Source organism: Leptonychotes weddellii, chromosome 2, assembly GCF_054177405.1.
Source record: "Leptonychotes weddellii isolate Sample4059 chromosome 2, ASM5417740v2, whole genome shotgun sequence".
Lineage (NCBI taxonomy): Eukaryota > Metazoa > Chordata > Mammalia > Carnivora > Phocidae > Leptonychotes > Leptonychotes weddellii.
In genome coordinates this window covers 73,799,435-73,820,474 of record NC_138370.1, presented here as the reverse complement: position 1 = coordinate 73,820,474, position 21,040 = coordinate 73,799,435, and the positions used below count along the sequence as shown (strand labels likewise).

The 21,040-nt window shown below is 41.2% G+C and overlaps 2 protein-coding genes and 1 long non-coding RNA gene across 3 annotated transcripts in view; 1 reads left to right on the top strand and 2 right to left on the bottom strand.

Annotated features, from left to right (window-relative positions):
- Nucleotides 1–9,875, bottom strand: part of LOC145720116 (uncharacterized) — a 27,346-nt gene extending 17,471 nt beyond the window's left edge. Inside the window, exons 1-2 of the long non-coding RNA XR_014142862.1 lie at nt 9,738–9,875; nt 8,415–8,605 (exon numbers count right to left, since the gene is read on the bottom strand). This is a non-coding gene — a long non-coding RNA (uncharacterized LOC145720116). The remainder of the gene's footprint in view (nt 1–8,414; nt 8,606–9,737) is intronic.
- The window catches only part of SETD7 (SET domain containing 7, histone lysine methyltransferase), a 270,085-nt gene that overhangs the window by 170,137 nt on the left and 78,908 nt on the right, over nt 1–21,040 (bottom strand). The window lies entirely within an intron of this gene.
- RAB33B (RAB33B, member RAS oncogene family) overlaps nt 9,867–21,040 on the top strand; it is a 14,436-nt gene continuing 3,262 nt past the window's right edge. The window contains exons 1-2 of the mRNA XM_031033316.2: nt 9,867–10,002; nt 10,247–10,508. Coding sequence (XP_030889176.1) covers nt 10,272–10,508 — 237 coding nt within the window. The 5' untranslated portion in view covers nt 9,867–10,002; nt 10,247–10,271. The remainder of the gene's footprint in view (nt 10,003–10,246; nt 10,509–21,040) is intronic.

Below are 21,040 nucleotides of genomic sequence, written 5' to 3'. Positions count from 1 at the left end.
GACAGGGTGATAAGTGCTAAGAAGTTGGGGGAAGCATAGTAAGGGATGAAAAGTGACCGTGACAAATACTATTTCAGATAATGTGTTCAAAAAAGCCTCCTCTGAGAAGTTCAAGTCTGAGAAAAGACCTAAAATGATGTTGCTTTTCTTGGGCTTTTCAGGTAGATATTTATGTCATTACACCCTTTCTTACCCACAGCAAGATTTACATATCCCTGGAAGATTGTCCATCAGCAGCACCAAAGATTTAGTCTATAAAGGGAGCTTCCAGGGTTCCCAATATTTCTGGATTTACGTAATACCTTCAGAGATCCTTTCAGCCAAAATCCCAACCAGATTTTAGAGGCACAGAGTTCAGTGTGCTCCTGGTAATACCCCTCAGATCTCAGTATCTTCCCACTTTGCCAGTATAAACTGCCTAAGTGAACAATCTCAAGAGATTAATTACAGGCTATGAACTGCTTAAAGAACAATCTCAATAAGCTATAATTAGACCTTCCTTTAAAAAAATTATAAATAACCACATCATATCTCATATGCCTATTTGCCTTTTTACAGGTCAAGTCCATTTACAGATTCTTAACCCCAAAAATGCCTTGCTCTAATATAGCCTAACTTCCCATTTCTTCTAATCTACTTGATTCTTCTGTTGTGTTGAGATCAGTCAAATGCCCTATATCTTTAACAGTTTTTCTAAACATTCCCTTTATCTTCTTACTCTAACCAAAAACCTAGCCATCTCCTGAAAACATGGCTTCCTCCACAGTACTCTTTTTTTTTTTTTTAGATTTATTTATTTATTAGAGAGAGAGAAGGAATGCAAGCAGGGGGGAGCAGCAGAGGGAGAGGGAGAAGCAGGACCTCGATCAGTCAGTTCCTCACGTCTCAGTTCCCACGGGTGGACAGGATGAGGGCCAGATGTATGTGCAGTGGGTTGCATCACAGGAGAATAATCTGAATTTAGGAGTCTAAGCTTTTATCAAGGCTGCTGGTTACTGGATCATTCCCCCCCTTAGGAGAGATTACTCATTATCTTGAAATGCAAGAAAATTTCCTCTAGAGGAGAGGAGAAAGGCATCTGTAGGCTTATTATCCTGGAATGTAATAAACATTGGGATTTTTTTGCTAGATACTTATATTACTATGCCCTTTCCTGCCCACAGGAGGCTACTCTAAACCTACCCAGGTTGATTGCCTGCTAAAACAAAAACATCAGCATTCTCAATAGAATTTAAACAAGACCTAGAATCTCAAAACAGAATATTCAAAATGTCCAGGATACAATCCACAATTGTTAAGCATACTAAGAACCAGGAAATTTTCAATTTACATGGGGAAAAAAAAAGATGCCAACATTGAGAGAACAGAGATGATGGAATTATGTGAGAAAAGCCTTAAAGCAGTTACTTGTTGGGAGGTAATTCTCCATTGATCTCTTGTATTTCCACATGTCTTTTTGGGCAAAGGCATTAACAGCTTTTATCTTGAACTGTCTTTTCAGGGATGCTTGTATAGCAAACATCCTTGAAAAACAGACATCTTCCTCTGAGGATAAAAGTAGGTTTGTCTGCTGTCCAGGATAAAAAAAATCATGTCTCTCTCCAGGGCACAGTTGGATAGGTTTGCTAGCCCCTTATTAGGGGAGTTTCCCATAGAGTTCCTCTCTTGTAATGCAACTCACTTCATGCACAGGTATCCACCTTGTCCTCAAGGCATCACTCTGTGGAAACTGGGACTCAGGAAACTGGCATAAATGCTGATACTTTGTTTCCTGCTACTGCTGTGGGTAATAGGTTGTTTTTTGTTTCTGACCCAGGAGTCTCCTGCCACTGTCTATGAAACTATGGGCAGCCTAACATTAATTTGCAAGTAAGGTAAAACCTCAGGCCCTTCAAAGTTCTTGACTATTATAAAAATTCTCTTACAAGTGGGGTGCCTGGGTGGCTCAGTTGGTTAAGCTCGTCTGACTTTGGCTTAGGTCATGACCTCAGGGTCCTGAGATTGAACCCCGCATTGAGCCCCTGTACTGGACTCCTCACTTAGCAGGGAGTCTGCTTATCCCTCTGCCACACCCCAACTCGTGCTGTCTAATAAATAAATAAAATCTTTTTTAAAAATTCTCTTATAAGCAGTCAAAAGCACTTTTGAAACCAATGAAAAAATATAAAGTATCAGCAAAGATATGAAAAACATAATGAAAACCAAATGGTTATTTTAGAATTGAAAACTATAGTAGCCAACTATAGGTGCCCCATATGTTGTATTTTTTGATAGGAGTTTATGTTACACCAGTATATGCACTTGTAAAAGCTCAGTGAATGATGCATTTAAGATTTGTGCATAAATTTTACCTAGGAGGAAAAAACCCTATAAAACAATATTGGACACTAGTTAATGATAAACATCTTAAGGGTGATGCCTGCAATATACTCTGAAATGCATCAAAAAATATGATGCATTGATGGATGGGTACGAGAATGGATAAATGATATGGCGTATGAAATAAAATGTTAATTCTAGGATCTCAGTGGTGGATATGAATGTTTGCTGTAAAATTTGTTCCACTTTATGTTTAAAGTTTTGCAAAATGTTGAAAAATATTGCTTCTCTTTTATTCTGTCCTCCTTTGATTCCAATTATGTGATAGACTCTCTCATCCTAGCCTCCATCTTTTTTTTGTTTTGTTTTTAAAGATTATTTATTTGAGGGATGCCTGGGTGGCTCAGTCGATTAAGCAACTGCCTAGGCTCAGGTCATTATCTTGGGGTCCTGGGATCAAGCCCCATATTGGGCTCCTTGCTTGGTGGGGAGTCTGCTTTGTCCTCTCCCCTCTGTCCCTCCCCGCTGCTCATGCTTGTTCTCTCTCTCTAATAAATAAATAAAATCTTGAAAAAAAAGTTTATTTGAGAGAGTGAGCAAGGTGGGGGGCAGGGGCAGAGGGAGAGGGAGAGAGAGTCCTAAGTAGACTCTGCACTGACCATGGAGCCTGACACGGGGGTCCACCTCGTGACCGAGATCATGAGCTGAGCCAAAACCGAGTTGGACGTTGAACTGACTCTGCCACTCAGGTACCCCCTAGCCTCCATCTTTTAATATCTTTTCCATATTTTTAGTTCCTTGTCTTTCTCTAGTATATTCTAGATAATTTCTTCACATATATCTTCTCATTCTCTCTTCATCTGTATCTGATTTATTCTTTAACCTTTCCACTGAGTTTTGTAATTCCAATAATTGTATTTTCCATGTCTAGAAAGTCTCACCTGCCTCCCAATCTGCCTGTTCTTTCTTGGTCATCTCTTGTTCATCTTTGTGATTACATCTTGTACTTTTTTTTTTAAAAGATTTTATTTATTTGTCAGAGAGCACAAGCAGGGGGAGCGGCAGGCAGAGGGAGAAGCAGGCTTCCCGCTGAGCAAGGAGCCCCATGTCGACTCAATCCCAGGACCCTGGGATCATGACCTGAGCCGAAGGCAGATGCTTAACAGACTGAGCCACCCAGGCGTCTCTACATCTTGTACTTTTTTTTGCAACATTTGGAGCATAGATTTTCTATACTCTGTATCTGTCTTTGTGAGCTCATTGCTTGACCTTAATTTTTAAAGTCCTCTTGACCTAAATTGGGGATGTTTTCTTCCAGAGAGGTTTTGCTTCTGTTTCTGCTTGTAGCCAGGGAGCAACACAGACTTCATATTCATTCAGTTCTTTATGGGAGGGTGGGGAAATCCTATGTATGGCTTTTCAACTTGGCAGCTACTCTAGGGTTCTGTATCTGGATTGCAACTGCTATAGACACATGTCCTCCTGTCTGCTTGCTGATCAGCCTGGGCCAAGGGTTTGTGTGTATGGGATGGTAGTGGGGATTCCTTAGGACTTTCTCAGTCTCTTGGGGACCAATAATGTCCTGTAGAGCATGTCTCATGCAGATTATAGCTGTTTGGCAGCAGGGTTCCTCAAAAAACCTTACCAGCCATACTTCTAGAAGAAAATGTTTGATATCCTTTATTACTATCCTTCTATTTCTACTTTACCAAGGGTTTTTAAATTAGACATGGATGTTAAATTTTATATCAAATACCTTTTTAGCATCTGTAGAGATGATGACACATTTTTCTCCTCTAAGCTTTTATTAAGAATTGTTCTATCTCCTAGATTCACTGTTTGTCCTAAAACTGGAACTAAGCTCTTTAAATATTTTTCCTTTGCCAGCTGGCACAGTGTTAAGCTCTGTCAGTAGAGGATGCTGAAAAGAATTTTCCTTCCTAGTTCTTGCTTTCTTGGCTGGCACTTGCCAGCACATAGCTTCTCTAGCACCCCCTATCCTGCACTGCCTACAACTTTTCCTTTGCCTGGCTCCTGAGGTACCTGCAGCTGGCTTCCTAGTGCCCGGCTCCTGCAGTGCAAGGGGTTTCCCTGGCACCAGGCTCCTGGTATGGGCAATTTCTCCAGCACACAGCGGCTTCCCCAGATCCACCTTCAGACTGTTTTGTAGCAAAGTGGCATCTGCAAGGTACCTACCCCTGAACAGCTTTCTCTGGCACCCTAAAGGGTGGACTTTCAGCAAGTTCCAAAGGGTGGATTACCATCATGTTTCACTGGCACAGTACCACAGCAAATTCTTTACCAGTCACTAAGCCAGGGCCTTGCCCTCTGTAACAAGGTCTAGATCTCAGCCTGGAGCTGGGGGCAGGGTGTGTGTAGGGGGGTTGCTGTGGGGAGTCTATCTCCACTTAGTAGTAACTACTTCTTGTATCTGATATCCCTATAATATTTAGAGTTCTCTTTACTTTGTACCAGCTAATCCCTTGTTCCTGCAATCCCATCATAGTTAATAATTGTTTATATTAAACATTACACAGCCAACTTACTATGTGGTTTCTATTTCCTGACTGGACCTTGAATTATACAATTTTCAGTTGTTTTTAAATTGAGAATTAAGGGGTGCCTGGGTGGCTCAGTTGTTAAGCGTCTGCCTTCGGCTCAGGTCATGATCCCACGTTCTGGGATCGAGCCCCGCATCGGGCTCCCTGCTCGGCAGGAGGCCTGCTTCTCCCTCTCCCACTCCCCCTGCTTGTGTTCCCTCTCTTGCTGTCTTGCTCTCTATCAAACAAATAAATAAAATCTTAAAAAAAAAAAGAATTAAAAGGAAAAAAAATCTCCCAGTTTGTGGTTTATCTTGGTGAATGTTCCATGTGCATTGGGCGCCTGGGTGGCTCAGTTGGTTAAGCGACTGCCTTCGGCTCAGGTCATGATCCTGGAGTCCCTCTGACCCTCCCCCCTCTCATGTGCTCTCTCATTCTCTCTCAAATAAATAAATCTTTAAAAAAAAAAAAAAAGGAAAGAAATGTGTATTCTGCCACTGTTTGATGTAATTTTCTCTGTATATTAGGTTAGGTGGGTTGATAATATTGTTAAAGTCCTCTTTATCATTACACATTTTAAAAATCTACTTGTTCGGGGCACCTGGGTGGCTCAGTTGTTAAGTGTCTGCCTTCGGCTCAGGTCATGGTCCCAGCCCCAAATAGGGCTCCCTGCTCCACAGGAAGCCTGCTTCTCCCTCTCCCACTCCCCCTGCTTGTGTTCCCTCTCTTGCTATCTCTGTCAAATAAAATCTTTTAAAAAAATCTACTTGTTCATCAAATACCGAGGTGATGTTGAAATCTCGGCTATAATTTTGGATTTGTCTATTTTTTTTCTCTTTTGTCAGTTTTTACTTCATGTAATTTTAAGCTTTGTTGCTCTCTCTTCTTGATGAATTGACCTTTTTATATTATGAAATGTCCCTCTTTATCTCGTCCTGAAGATAGGCCAAATTCCTTTTCCTGAAGTCTACTTTGTCTAACATTAGTAGATATTCCAGCTTTATTGTTTGCATATCTTTTTCCATCATTTTACTTTGAACCTGTCTTTTATGTTGATGATGCCTTCCTTTTAATTGCAGTGTTTAGACCATTTATAATTAATTTTTGATATATTGTTTTCTATCTGTTCAATCTAATTTTGTTTCTTTTTCCTCTTGTCTTCTTTTGGACTTATTTGTAGTATTCCATTTTAATTTCTCTGTTGGCTGCTTAGCTATGCTTCTGTGTTTTATGACTGTAGCTGTTGTTCTAAGTTTTACCGTATGAATCTTTAACTTACCAGTTTACCTTCAAATAATATCATACTACAACACATATAATGTAAGATACACAGTAGAAGCTCAAACAATGCAGGGGCTAGAGGTGCCAGCCCCCTTTTTCTCTGGTATTTGTTAAACAAGTTCCACAAATTGGGTCTGTTAACCATAGTATCTTTAGCAACTCACATAGTGCCTGTTTTTCATGTGGTAGGTGCTCAATAAAATATTTTTATGAATACATGGAGTTATACATAATATTCTCTTATATTGGGTGCCTCAGTCAGTTCTGTCCTCAGCATCTGTCCTCAGCTCAGGTCCTGACCCCAGGGTCCTGGGATCATATTGAGATCCCTGCTCAGCTGGGAATCTGCTTCTCCCTCTGTCCCTCCCCCTCCCCTTGTTTGTGCTCGCACAGGTGCTCTCTCTCTCAAATAAATAAATCTTAAAAAAAAATAAAAATAAAATTCCCTTTGGGGGCGTCTGGCTGGCTTAGTCAGTAGAGCGTGTGACTCTTGATTTCTGGGTTGTGAGTTCAAGCCCCACACTGGGTGTAGAGCTTACTTAAAAAAAAAAAAAAATCCCTTTGAATCTGAGTTTAACTCCTTTTTCATTCTTAACATCTTTTCTCTGATTTAAAAATCTTTGCTATTTTTGTCATACTTATTGATCATTTCAAAGAACCAGCTCTTTCCTTTTTTGATCTGTTTTGTATTTCTGGATTTAATTGTAAAACTCAGTAAGCTAACCTATAAAATGACAGTAATTTACTGTTTAGGTACCAAAATAAAACTCTACTATTTATACTGTAATATCTCTTTTATGATATTTGGGGTTACTATTAAACACAGTGGTATGTTAATCTGGTGGAGGCCAGTAAGACCAATGCTGTACTTCTCTGGGGAATTAAGAGTGCTCTCTTTAAGGGAGCACTCCTACCATCACCTGGGATGGACAGGTAACCAGAATTGTGAGAAGAGTCCAGATATAGGCCAGTGGTTTTCAATGAGAGCAGGGACAGGGCACAGATTTTCCCCTCAGGGGCATTTGGTAATGTCTACAGAGGGTTTGTTAAAACTAGGAGTGGAATACTACTGACATATATTTGGTGGTACCCAGGGATGCTGCTAAACATCCTACAATGCACAGGTCAGCTTCCCACAACAAAGAATTATCTGGCTCAAAATGTCATCAGGGCTGAAACTGAGAAACCTTTATTTGGGCATGCAAGAGAACTCTCCTTTGTCCTCCCTGCTCAGTCCTGAACATATGAGTGAAATTGCCTAAGAGCTATTCCATGGTAAGATCTGTTCAAAAATGGCCTCTGCCACAGGGAAGTGGCATCTCTGCAGCAAAAAAAAAAAAAAAAAAAGGCTGAAAATAAGTAATTATACTTTGTACATAAGATTACCCTTATTTTGTGTTTCTAATATTGTTTTTTTCTATTAAAGTATTTTTAAATATACATCTAAATAAATACCCTAAATAAATTATAAATCTATAAACCTAAATAAGTACCCTAAACCATTTATAATGTTCCAGTTGACGTTGTATTGCTAAAAGTTCAAATTTAGTCTCTTCTCAGCTATGTTGCAAAGTATTAAGAAAAAGTTAACATGCTGATACTTTGAGGTCAAGTGGTAGTGACAGCTAGTGAAGGATTCCAAGGACAAAATGAATTCTCAGAACAGGGCTGCATAATCCATCCACTCTTCCCAGTAGCAGAATCTCCAAGTATCAAACCTGGAGGTTCTGGGATTATTCAGTTAAGAAGAGTGACATACTTCAGTCACACAGAGTCTATCTCAAACTGCAAGCTGAAAACACAAAACTCTTCATAACAGTGTCAAGTGTCTATAGTATTTCTTCTATTTAAGTAGTGCTGAAATGTGTATAATCGGTAAAGAGTTCAAATTGACAAACTTTATGCAAGAAATTTTCTCACTTCATTTATTCATCATTAGCTGAAAAACAGTGAGCTTTCCGTCAGTAGTCAAGAGCTGACAATCTGGCTGGTAAGACACAACACATAATTATGAACTTTAAACAGTGAAGATCGTATTCAAAGACCAATAAACAATACCCCAAAAAGCAAAGAACATTCTGAACTGAAGTAATCAGGAAAAGCTTTACAGAGGTGAAACTTTTGACATATGAATAGGATTTGGATAAACATACAAGAAAATTAATTTCTGATACAGTTTAGTAAGAGCTAAACTGAAAATGCTAGACTACACAAGAGAAAGGGTCTTAGGGTACAAGGATGCTAATGCTTTTTTTACTCATCCTTTGCAATTACCTGATTATCCAGAGCTTTGAATTCTTCAACTGGTTTTTGTCCTAAATCATCAGCTTCTTTGAATGGGATAGATAGAGTAAATTAGAGGAATATATTCCAAGGCTCTCTAATAGTATCCGGGATGATCAATCTTCATAGAAATAATCTCACAGATAAACAATTAGGATTTTCCAGTCCATGTTTTAGTTTCTCTAACAGGATACGGAATAAATGTAATTGGCATACACATTCAACCAGGTGAGTAAACTTTTTCCCCTAACATAACTTGCTATATTAGTAGCTGTATAGTTTTTCTACAGCAACGTAAGTTACTGTATATTAAGGCTATCGCAAATTCGTGTTAATTCTGGGCAGTCTCGGGTTCTACCATTAATTTCCTCTGACTACATTTTCATTTTACCTAATGGAATAAGCAGTTTATCTCCTTTCCTAGAACTTTTAGTGCTCTACTGTTCCCCTCACTCTATTTAAAGCCTACCATGTCCTCCTCTCCACAGCCCTTGACTTTACAAGTAGCATAACCATTTGCTCAAACAGAAAAAAGGAATGCAGGCTTGTTATTGCAAAACAACTTTTCACAAAAAAACAAAGTTTGCACATTTTGGACCTTTTGTGTGAGTTAATGTATGGTAGGTTTCACGTGAAGAATTCACGGTAATCCAGAGAAGATTCTTTAAGGTTGGGTGGTCTCGTCTGTTAATGTTTTTCTTAAATAGTGTGCCAAGACAACTTCTGCGTGCGCTCAGGAATACTGAACGGCTACACCATCGTCACCCAGGCATTAAGACATAACTAGGGCATAACGGGTTTTATTCTCCCAAGAGAGGCCGTCTGGTAACAACTCTCGGTTCAATGCCCCTAAGTGGCCCACATGTGATCTGCTCTACTTGGGCCTGGGGCATCAGCCAGACGAGCCCTGGGCACCACCAGAGTCCCGCGGATACCCTCACATGGCCTAGGGGGCGCCCAGGAAATTCTCCGTGCCACGGCGGCAGGCGGCCTCGACCTCCCACCTGCTCACTGTCAACCAAGAGCCTGCCAAGACCAAGGCTGCCCAACTCCGCAAGGCCCGGAGCTCGCCTCCACCAGCGTCCCGCGCCTTCCGGCGGCGCCTCACGCCCCACCTCCTCCAGTCCTCGTTGCTGTCCCAGCTCCTGGGGTCCAGAGGGCCCGGAGGAGGCAGGGGGCACAGCCGACTCCGCAGCCCCCGGCCGCAAGCCAAGAGAACCCGCTTCCACCTGCAAGTCTGGGGAACCCCCACCAACGTCCACAACGGCGCCGAACCCTACATCCCAGCCTTCCGAAGACCTTACGGCCCCTCACCAGGCACACGCCCCCGTTTAAGGCGGCTCCTCGGCCCTCTCGCGAGAGAGTGCCTGGTGGTACCTCCTTCCTTTCAGCTGTCTTTCTCTCCCCGCCCCCAGAGTGATTGCGCGGCTTCCTCCGGAGGGCGGGAGCCTTGGACGTGGCGAGGCCGGGCCAGCCTGGGTGCCGGGCCTGGGGCGCTCTGCTTGGCTGCTCGGTGGGCTAGCCCTCCGCACCCGCCGTCAAGCCCCCGCCGGGCCCCGCGGCCGTCAAGCCTTTCCAGGTAGACTGCTGCCGCCCGCAGTGACGGCGGGGTGGAGCCGCGGGCTAGGTGGGAGGAGCAGCGAGACGCGGCTGGTGGGCGCCGCACCTGCGCGATGCGGGGGCGGGAAGGTGCGCACGCGCGCTGCTGGGCTGGAGGGCGGTGGCTCCTGCGACGTTGCGCAGCCGAGCCGGCAGGCTGGGCGCGCTCGCTCGAGGTGGCGTAATCTCTCAAGTCTTTCCTCGTCTGCTTTTCTCCGCCTCAGTTTGGGGCGGGTCCGGAGAACGGAGATGGAGTCGTCTCTCGAGGCAAGCTTCTCGTCCAGCGGTGCGGTGTCAGGGGCTTCAGTATTTCTGCCTCCGGCTCGCTCCCGTATCTTCAAGATAATCGTGATCGGTGACTCCAACGTGGGCAAGACGTGCCTAACCTACCGCTTCTGCGCCGGCCGTTTCCCCGACCGCACCGAGGCTACTATTGGGGTGGATTTCCGAGAACGTGCTGTGGAGATAGATGGGGAGCGCATCAAGGTGAGCGGGGGTGGGTGGGGGTGGGAATGACTGTCACGGAGGAAGGATGCCTTGGGATGACAGGTCCCAGCCCCACCGTAGGTTAATCGCTGGCCCTGTGCAACGTGTGCGCTTCGTCTTTTCTCAAGCTGATGTAGAGATGGGAGCTGGGGATTGGAAGGATTTATATATAGCAAACTTATAAGGCAGTGCTCCACAAACTTTAATGTCCCGCGATTTACCCGGGCAACTTTTTTTTTTTTTTAATGCAGATTCTAATTTGGTGAGGTCGCAGGTGATGCAGATGGAACTAGTCCGTCAACCACACATTGAGTAGCACAGAGTATAGAAGGTATCCATGGACTCATTGGCAGTGTCTTATGTGTTGGGAGTCAGTGAAGTAAGGCCGAAGGAAAAACAGTGAAATTTCTCAAGCGTGGAAAACATTTAATAAATATCATTTATTAAACAATTATCTGAGCACTGCCCTTGATACTGTGGAAGTAAAACCTTATTGCCTCTGAGGAAGTAGTTAGGTGTTCTCTTGCATGCAGTTTTGCTTCAGAAGTTTCTGTATGACATTGAGTTGTTTAGAAAAATCTGTTTTCCTGCAGAAACATTCTATACATGAATAGTTCCTGCTTGGTTTGCCGAAAGCACATTCTTAGCGCCACCCTATCCCAGTTCTTAATTCTTATTGGTGGTTCCTGAGACTAGGGACTCAATTATAGTGGAAAAGGTAGTAGGCCCAAGGCCAAGATTAGGGTTCTGAGGGGTTGGAATGGGTACATTGGAAAATGAGGATCGGTGACAAGGTGAGACCTTGTGCTGGTATAAACCTTAGACACACTCTTCATTCCAGACCACCACTAAGTCTGCAGCCACTGGCTAATACTACCCCTTAAAACATACAGACCCCAGGAAAAGCTCTGCCTTCCTTATAGTGTTTACTTCTTTGCTTTAGATTAAGATGTTCATCTTTACCTCAGTCCCCCTGTGGGAGAAAAAGCAGACTTATTTCTTCATTCCTACCCTCACATCCTTGAGGCAAGAACAATTTATTTTTTAATTCTCCAACCACCGTCCTCCCCCACCCCATCCCCAAAGGGGTTTAAATGCTAATGATGTAAAGGAGAAATAGGGTTGAAAAGAAATCAGCCTTCTATAGGCCCTTTTACCTTTTAGTTTTTATTTTAATCTTATCATTCCATTCAGGCTGCCAGTGGTGGTCCCTTGGGTACTCTGTATTAGGGAGTTAAGAAAGATCTGTATATATTACAGAGGAAAAGACAGAATAAGAAGAGACTGAATCTTTTTCATCAGAATTAGGTTAGGCCCAGAATCCTGAGGGTGAGGGAAATAAAGGGGCTTCTGAGGTTTGAGAAGGAGGTTAGTTTGGGAAAAGCAGGAGTCCTGGGAGAAAGTGCATGGGCTTTGGAGCCCAACTGACTTGGCTCACGTTTGAACCTACGAAAGGGTAAGGATGGGCTGTGTGTCCTTAGATGGGTGACCAATTTTGCCCAAGACTTTCCTAGTTTTAAAACTGGAATTCCCACATCCCAGGAACCCCCTCAGTCTCAGGTGAACTGGGGTAGTTGGTTACTCTAGTCCTAAGGCAGGTTCTTTAATCTTTCAGAGACTTTTTTCTTTTCTGAAAAAGTTGGGATGATAATACCATATGAGATTAGATGAGAGGATTACATGAGAACATATATGAAGCACCTGGTTCATAATTGGTAATCTTAAGAAGATTCTTCTTCCTTGGTGGCTTAACATCATTATCCCTCTTTGGCACCATCATTTCTATGGCTGTGCACCCAAAGCGTGAAGTAGAGGTAAAGTAGGGCATAAGCAGACAGCTGAAGGTGAGAGAAATTACCCTAAAAGCATGATTTTAAAGAAATAAGTAGGGCACCTGGGTGGCTCAGTTGGTTAAGCGACTGCCTTCGGCTCAGGTCATGATCCTGGAGTCCCTGGATCGAGTCCCGCACCAGGCTCCCTGCTCGGCAGGGAGTCTGCTTCTCCCTCTGACCCTCCCCCCTCTCATGTGCTCTCTCTCATTCTCTCTCTCTCAAATAAATAAATAAAAAATAAAAAAAATCTTTAAAAAAAAATAAAAAAAAGAAATAAGTAGAGGGAATGGAGGCAGAGGAGGAGTTGGGATTTTCCTCCTTTACCTACTTATGGGTTGCCATTTGTACTTGAACATCTCAGATGAATCAGTTGCAAATTTAAGAGATACTTATATTGAAAAAATATAAAACATGTCCAGTATCTAAGCTGACTACTTAACTACTGGGGTAAGTGCTGGAGGTGATAAGTAAACCAGAACCATAAATGTGATGAATCTGGGAGCACAGAGTTCATTGTTCTGATTGAGAGCAGTAAGGAGAAAATATTTTTTTTCTGGGATTATTCCTTCTGAGCTTTAGCCTAACCTGTTTGATTGGTAGAGACCTGGATACTGAGTTTCTTTTTCTTCTAAGGCCTTAGCCATTGATTTGTACCTCCAACTTTTTTTTTTTCCTAAAAATTTATTTACTTGAGAGAGAGCGAGAGAGCACACAGAGGGAGAGGGAGAGGCAGGCCCCCCGCTGAGCAGGGAGCCTGATGTGGGCCTCGATCCCAGGACTCCGGGATCATGACCTGAGCCAAAGGCAGACGCCTAACCGACTGAGCCACCTGACTGGTACCTCCAACTTTTAAGACTTGAAAGGTTTTTATTGTGGTTGAAAAGACTAACAAATATTCTGAGATTTCTGTAGTAGAAAAAGACATGACTATATTGGACATTGTTTTTTTCACAAAGTTTTAAGAAACAAAGACATTCCAAAACAGCCATACATTATATATTGGACTTTTTTTTTTTTAAGATTTATTTATTTATTTGAGAGTGAGTGAGTGGGGGGAGGGGCAGAGGGAGAGGGATAGAATCTCAAGGGGACTCCCCGCTGAGCAAGGAGCTGAGCAAGGAGCTGGATGGGAAACTCGATCTCAGGACCCAGGTGCCCCAGGACATTTTTTTTTAAAAACTATTTTTAGGGGTGCCTGGGTGGCTCAGTCCAGTTAGGCATCTGACTCTTGATTTCAGCTTAGGTGGTGTTCTTGGGGTCCTGGAATCAAGCCTCCCCCAGTCGGGCTCCCTGCTCATCGGGGAGTCTGCTGTTTCTTCTCCCTCTGCCCCTTCTACCAAGTATGCGCTCTTGCTCTCTCCCTCTCTCTAATAAATAAATAAAATCTTTAAAAAAAAAAACTTTTTTAGTATCTTTAAAAAAAATGAATATAGAAGAGCTTTATTCCATGTCCTGCTTCTGCTTTTTTGTTGTTAACCTGTAATATATCTTAAGTGCTGCTGAAATGTCCATATGTATTTTCTCTTTGGAAAATTTTTAGCCTCATCTGAAATGACATGTCTTTTCATTTTTCATCTTAAAGTGAAAGCTGGAAAGCTTTATGTTACTTTAGTAACAACATGACATTCTGGACATTTTTATTTGTTTGGTAAAAGTGAGATATTATGTTAAAATTTTTTTTAAGATTTATTTATTAGAGAGAGAGAATGCGTGCTCACGTGCACACACGTGAGTGGGGGGTGGGGCAGAGGGAGAGAATCTCAAGCAGACTCCCTACTGAGCGGGGAGCCCAACTCGGGGCTCTTTCCCACCACCCCAAGATCATGACCTGAGCCAAAATCAAGAGTTGGACACTTAACCATTTGAGCCGCCCAGGTGCCCTGTGTTAAATGTTTTTAATTGTGGACTGTAAGTTTTTCAGAAAGCATGTCTTAGGGCAGTGCCCTTTCAGAATCAGTTAAAATGTTTTATGAAATGTGGCAAAGTCTATATTTGTTCATCTGTTCCTAAGTACTATATATGTATGGTTGAAAAAGGAAAATCTTGTTTGCAGAATTTTGGAAGTTGAACAAAATTATAAAATGAATTCTTTAAATAAAAACACATTTGATTTTTAAATTCTCTCAACCCTAATTCTTATGCTCCTTCCTTGTATGTGTATCCCCATCATAACTGGCTATATTCCTTTCATACAAGCATTTTACAATGGCAGACACCGACAGAATAATTAAAGCCTCATGTTGCATTTAATCCATCTTCTCATTAGGGGTCAGCAGTTTCTGTTTGAACATTGGGATTGCTTACTTATCAATTGTAGAGGTATGACATTTTGCCATGTTAAATAAAAGATATTAATATTAACTAAAGGACCATAATTGGGACACCTCTTCCCCCATTGGTAAAACAAATATTTAATGAGTAATTGCAGGAAAGATGACATTTTTGTTAGTCACAACGAATTATGATACATCATAGGGGTTGGCAAACCACGCTTGAGGGCCGAATATGGCTTGCTGCCTGTTTTTATATGGCCTGCAAGCTACAAATGATTTTTACTTCTTTATTATTTATTTATTTATTTATTTATTTTAAAAGATTTTATTTATTTATTTGAGACAGAGAGAAAGAGAGAGAGCACATGAGAGGGGGGAGGGTCAGAGGGAGAAGCAGGCTCCCTGCCGAGCAGGGAGCCCGATGCGGGACTCGATCCCGGGACTCCAGGATCATGACCTGAGCCGAAGGCAGTCGCTTAACCAACTGAGCCACCCAGGCGCCCGATTTTTACTTCTTTAAATGATTGGGGGGGAAATCGTAAGAATATGATTTCATGACAGGTGAAAATTATGTGAAATTCACATTTTAGTGTTTGTAAATGAAGTATTGAAACACAGCTATGCTCCTGTGTTCACATACTGTGCTTGCTTTTGCGCTACAGTGGCAGAGTTGAGTAGTTGTGACAGACACTGTTAGGCCCACAGAGCCTAAGATATTCACTATTCTGACCCTTTACAGAAAAAGTTTGCTGACCCTGCTATAGTGCATAGATGAATCGTTGTCCTAGATTGGGGGAAGATTTATATATCTAAAAAGATGACCATTAAAATCAGGCGATGAATGAGTGCCAAGTTATTGTTTGGATGTGGATGGAGGAATCATTTGTGCTTGGAGTGCTAGGTGAGGTTTCACAGAGGGAAGGCAGAGCTGAGAGGGCTTTTCTGAAGAGGACCATTAGCAGGATACTCCAGCAGGATCAGAGGTTCCTTTGGAAAGGTGGCAAGTGGGAAGAATTTGAAGGCGTTGGTAGCAACATTTGTGAAGAGTTTGAGAAACAAAGCTAAAGAGTCTAGGCTTCATTTTGTATGCTTGGTAAAAAGTCCAAGTGTTTTAGGAAAATAAATGTGGCAGCAGTTGAGAATGAATCTAGAGTGAGACTCAGTCTACCCCTTGACCTGGTTTTCTATCTACATTCTCTCCTTTGGTAGTCTCTTGATGTCAGCTGTCAGTCCATGAAGATAACTTCCAGATCTTTGTTTAGCCCACCTCTCTCCTCATCTTACTCTGCATTTCCTACTATCTTCTGGACATGGCTATTTGGATATTCCCTCCTTCGCCTTGAATGTCTGAAGTGAGTTCATCTTCCCTGGCAAATCTGCTTCTCCTGTTTCTCCCCACATCGCCCAGGTTGTCATGATGGCGTCCTCCTTATCCTCGAGGCCTTGTCCCTCTCTTTTGTACCTAAATCGAGCTGGTTCTCTACATGCATGATTCTCTCATCCATCCTTTCTTCAAAATCCTAGTTCAGGTCTTTTCTTACCTCCCTGTGAACTGTTGCAGCAACTCAGCTCATCTCATGCCCAGTACTCAGTGAGCCTGTTTTGTACATTATTGCCAAAATGCCAGATTATAGTGTTCCACTTTAGGGAGATTAATGTCCCCTGCCTCAGATGCCCTGGGTATTTCTCCATTATGTTGTAAAATTCCAGCTTTTAAAAATTAATGTCGGACTTCCTTCATCTTGCTCCAGATTGCTTTTTAAACTTTTTTTCCCATTAATTTCCTTCGGGTACCCTATAGTCTAGCTGCTTATTTGCCGATCCCTGTGTTTCCCCTTGCATGCCCCACTCTGCCTGGAATATTCCCTCTGCTCAAATTTCACCACATGTAATTTTTCCTTATTAAACTCAGTGTGTCTATCAAAAATATCCCATCCCTCCTTCTCCATTCTATGTATTCCTTCTATAAACACCCTCCAGCACCTTACCTGAGCCTTTAAATGATCTCTTATCTCACTGTATTATGTAGGTGTCTCTACCTCTTCTATTAAGTCTTTTTCAGCCTTACTTAGAGCAGGATCCATGTCTGGTAATGCCTTGGACTTCTCTGAGTAGCTCAGTTTCTAAACTAGGTAGTGCTAAGGGGATACATATCAAATGTATGGAACAAGGAGATCAATTGGTAGGCTACTCTGGAAATCCAGAATTGAGGTAATAAGGGAAACTAATGGAAATTTGATAGCTGATCATTTGGGTTAATACCTTTATCATTTTCAGTCAAGCAAAAACAGTATTAAGTCCGTTTAGCCAGATCATTTTTCATTTTGGTCATAAAACTACTAAAAGAGATTTCATCAACAATAAGAATCTCCTGTTGGGATTTAGCAAATAGCTAGGTTGCCGTCTTTGTTGGAACTTCGTATTAGAATTTAAAGTTGAGATTTGTGAAATATTATTGAAGTATACTTTGTGTTGTCCTTATAATGTGTAAAATGGGAGTAATATCTATGGGAGCATGTATTAACCATTTTTTTTTTTATAAAACATTGTTAAATTGGGAAAAACTGCTCTGAAAATACTTCCTAACTGAACCAAAGCCATGTTCCTGTGCCGTCCTTTCTTTGCTGAGTTTCTCTCTGCTCATCCCCAGTCCCCTTGCCCTAGCCTCAGTGTCTCATGCAGGCTTGAAGGTTGCAGACAGCATGTCTGTGTGCCTTTGCCTGAGCCTTCACTATTTCAGCAATTCCGTCAGTGAAATTTTGAAGCGTCTTTTTAAATACTCCTTTGTGGGACACCTGGGTGGCTCAGTTGGTTAAGTGTCTGCCTTCAGCTCAGGTCATGATCCCAGGGTCCTGGGATCGAGTCCCACATCAGGCTCCCTGCTCAGTAGGGAGTCTACTTCTCCCTCTCCCTCTGCCGCTACCCCCCTGCCTGTGTGCTCTCTCTCTCTCTCTCTGACAAATAAATAATTAAATCTTTAAATAAATAATCCTTTGTAAATGCCTCATTAACTTAGTAATTACTTTTATGGCTTTATGGTGTAAAATTTACTATTTCATACCTCTTGTTTCCTGCAAGTCTTAATAAGGATAGAATGCATAGTTCTGAACAGGATTGATGGAAAACCAAGTATTGTTGAGTCCATCCCATCCTAAAACAACAAATGAATGAACGGTTTTCTTAGGGATAAACAGCCTCATCATCACCACTGTTATTGGGGACTTTCACAGTTCTTTGAGGCAGGTTTAAATTCTATGTAATTATTATTTTTTTTAGAGTTTAGTTTGTTTTTATAGAAAAAGTGATTGGTTGTTATGGAAAACAGAAAAGTAGAAATAAAAGGGGAAATTGCCTTAACGACAACCGTGGTTATTTGGTATTATTTCCTCGTGTGCTTTTCATTTATTTGTTTTTAACTTACAAATATTCTTTGCTTAAAACATTATAAATCATTTTTCATTGATGAAATGGTTTTTGAATACCTGAGCTACACGAAATGTTATTAAAAGAGAAAAGATCAGCTCCAGTGTTTTGGACAGCTTTTATATAGGTCATCCAAGTTATTCCCCAAATATCTTTCTAAATGTTAAGGATACAGTTTGGAGTGGGGTTGGGTTTTTTTTCTTTCTTTTTTTGGGTCACTCTAAAAAACAGATATAATTCATATACCATAAGATTTACCCTTTTAGGGGCGCCTGGGTGGCTCAGTCGTTAAGCATCTGCCTTCGGCTCGGGTCATGATCCCAGGGTTCTGGGATCGAGCCCCGCATCGGGCTCCCTGCTCGGCGGGAAGCCTGCTTCTCCCTCTCCCACTCCCCCTGCTTGTGTTCCCTCTCTCGCTGTGTCTCTCTCTCTCAAATAAATAAATAAAATCTTTAAAAAAAAAAAAAAAGATTTACCCTTTTAAAATATACAATTTAGTGGTTTTTAGTATATTCACAAGGTTTAGTATATTCACTCTCATCACTCTCTGATTCCAGAGCTCCGAAAAGAAACCCCATGCCCATTTTAACAGTCATTCCCCATTCCTTCCCTTCCCTCAACCCTGGCAGGCACTGTCTACTTTCTGTCTCAGGATTTGCCTATCTTGGACATTTCACAGACATAGAATCTTACAATATGTGGCCTGTGGTGTCTGGCTTCCTGCACTTAAGATCATGTTTCTAGATTCATCCATGTTGTGGCATGTATCAGTACTTCATTCCTTTTTATGGCTGAACAATATTATAAGGACATACATTTTGCTTCTTCCTTCATCAGTTGATGGATATTTGGGTGATTTCTACCTTTTTTTAAAATTTATTTATTTATTTATTTTTAACGATTTTGTTTATTTATTTGAGAGAGAAAGAATGAGACAGAGAGAGAGCATGAGAGGGGGAGGTTCAGAGGGAGAAGCGGACTCCCCGCTGAGCAGGGCACCCAATGCGGGACTCGATCCAGGGACTCCAGGATCATGACCTGAGCTGAAGGCAGTCACTTAACCAACTGAGCCACCCAGGTGCCCCTGGTTTCTACCTTTTAGCTATTACGAATACTGCTGCTATGAACATTTGGGTACAAGTTTTTGTGTGAACATCTTTTCGGTTCTGTCAGGTACATACCTGGGAGTGGAATTACTGGGTCATGTAGCAACTCTGTTTGTTTTTCTTTTTTAAATAATTTATGGAAGTGAAATTCAGATAACATAAGATTAACTATTTTAAAGTAAACAATTCAGTGGCATTCAGTAGATTCATAATGTTGTATAACCATACCTCTGTCCAGTTTTAAAATATTTCAGTCACGCCAAAGTAAAGCCCCTCCCCCATTCAAGTCTCCCCATCCCCCAGCCCTGGCAACCACCAAATCTGTGTTCTATCTCTATGGATTTCTGTATTTTGGATACTTTATATAAATAGAACCATAGAATATATGTCTGGCCTCTTTCATTTAGTGTATTTTGGAGGTTCATCTTTGTTGTAGCATGTATCAGTACTTTATTCCTTTTTGTGGGTAAGTCATAGTCTGATTAACTTTTTGAGAAACTGCCAAACTGTTTTCTAAAGTGGCTGCACTATTTTACATCCCCACCAGCAATGTATGAAGATTCCAATTTTTCTACATCTCCACCAGCCCTTGTTACTGTCCATCTTTATTGTTTTTTTAATGGCCATCCTGGTGTGAGTGTAAAGTGGTATTTCATTTGTTTTTGATTTGCATTTCCTTGATGGCTAATGATGTTTAGCCTCTTGTCATGTGCTTATTGACCATTTGTATATTTTCTTTGGAGAAATGTCTATTCAGATTCTTTGCCAGTTTTTAAATTGGTTTATTTGTCCTTTTATTATTGAGTTATAAGAGGTCTTAAATATTCTGGATGGTACACCCCTATCAGCTATTATTCACAGGTATTGTCTCCCATTCTGTGAGTTGACTTTTACTTTCTTGATAATATTCTTTGAAACACAAACATTTTTAATTTTGATGAAGTCCAGTTTATCTATTTTTTCTTTGATTGCTTATGCTTTAAATATCATATCTTAGAAACCATTGTCTAACCCAGTGGTCACAAATATTTATCCCTATGTTTTCTTCTAAGAATTATATAGTTTCAGCTCTTAAATTTAGTTTTTTTTTATCCATTTTGAATAAGTTTTTATATATGGTGTGAGGTTTTATTTTTCTCATGTTATAAGGAGACCAGAGGCAGCAGTCTGTGTGATGGTACCCTGTCAGCAGGATTCCAGGTTTACGTAGACTTCTGCCATTCTTGTGTGTGGCCTTCTTCATGCTCATGAGATGGTTGCTGAACCTCCAGTCATTATATCCCATTCCAGGCAGAAAGAGTAGGGTGAGAGAGGTGTAAAAGGCACGTACCAAATGCTCTATCTTTTTTAAAATCACATATCCATAGTTTCCCCGGAAAACCCCACTGAAAGACTGTCTACCAATTATTGGCTAGAACTATGTCATTTGGCCTCCCTTATTTCCAGGAGAGCCTGAGAGATCAAGTTTGTATAGTATTTTATATTCTCTGTCTGGAGCAGAATCTGGTTTATGTTAATTAGAAAGAAAGGGAGAATATTAAGAAAATGGAGAAATTTGGTCTTAAAAAGAACTACTAAAAAAAAAAAATCAGAGCTGATAAAATTTAAGGTAGCATGGGGGTGCCTGGCTGGCTCAGTCAGAAGAGCATGCAACTCTTGATCTTGGGGTTGTGAGTGCAAGGCCCGCATTGGGTGTAGAGATTACTAAAAAACTTTTTTTTTTTTTTAATTCAGGTACCACGGAAGAGATTGGTGATCAATATTTTCATCTCTAATCACATTTTTAAAAATGTATTTATTCATTTATTACATCTTAATTGAGTAATTACCATGTGCTGCCATATTCTGAGCACTTTATAAATCTTATATCCTACTTACTTTTTAAATTTTTTTTTTTT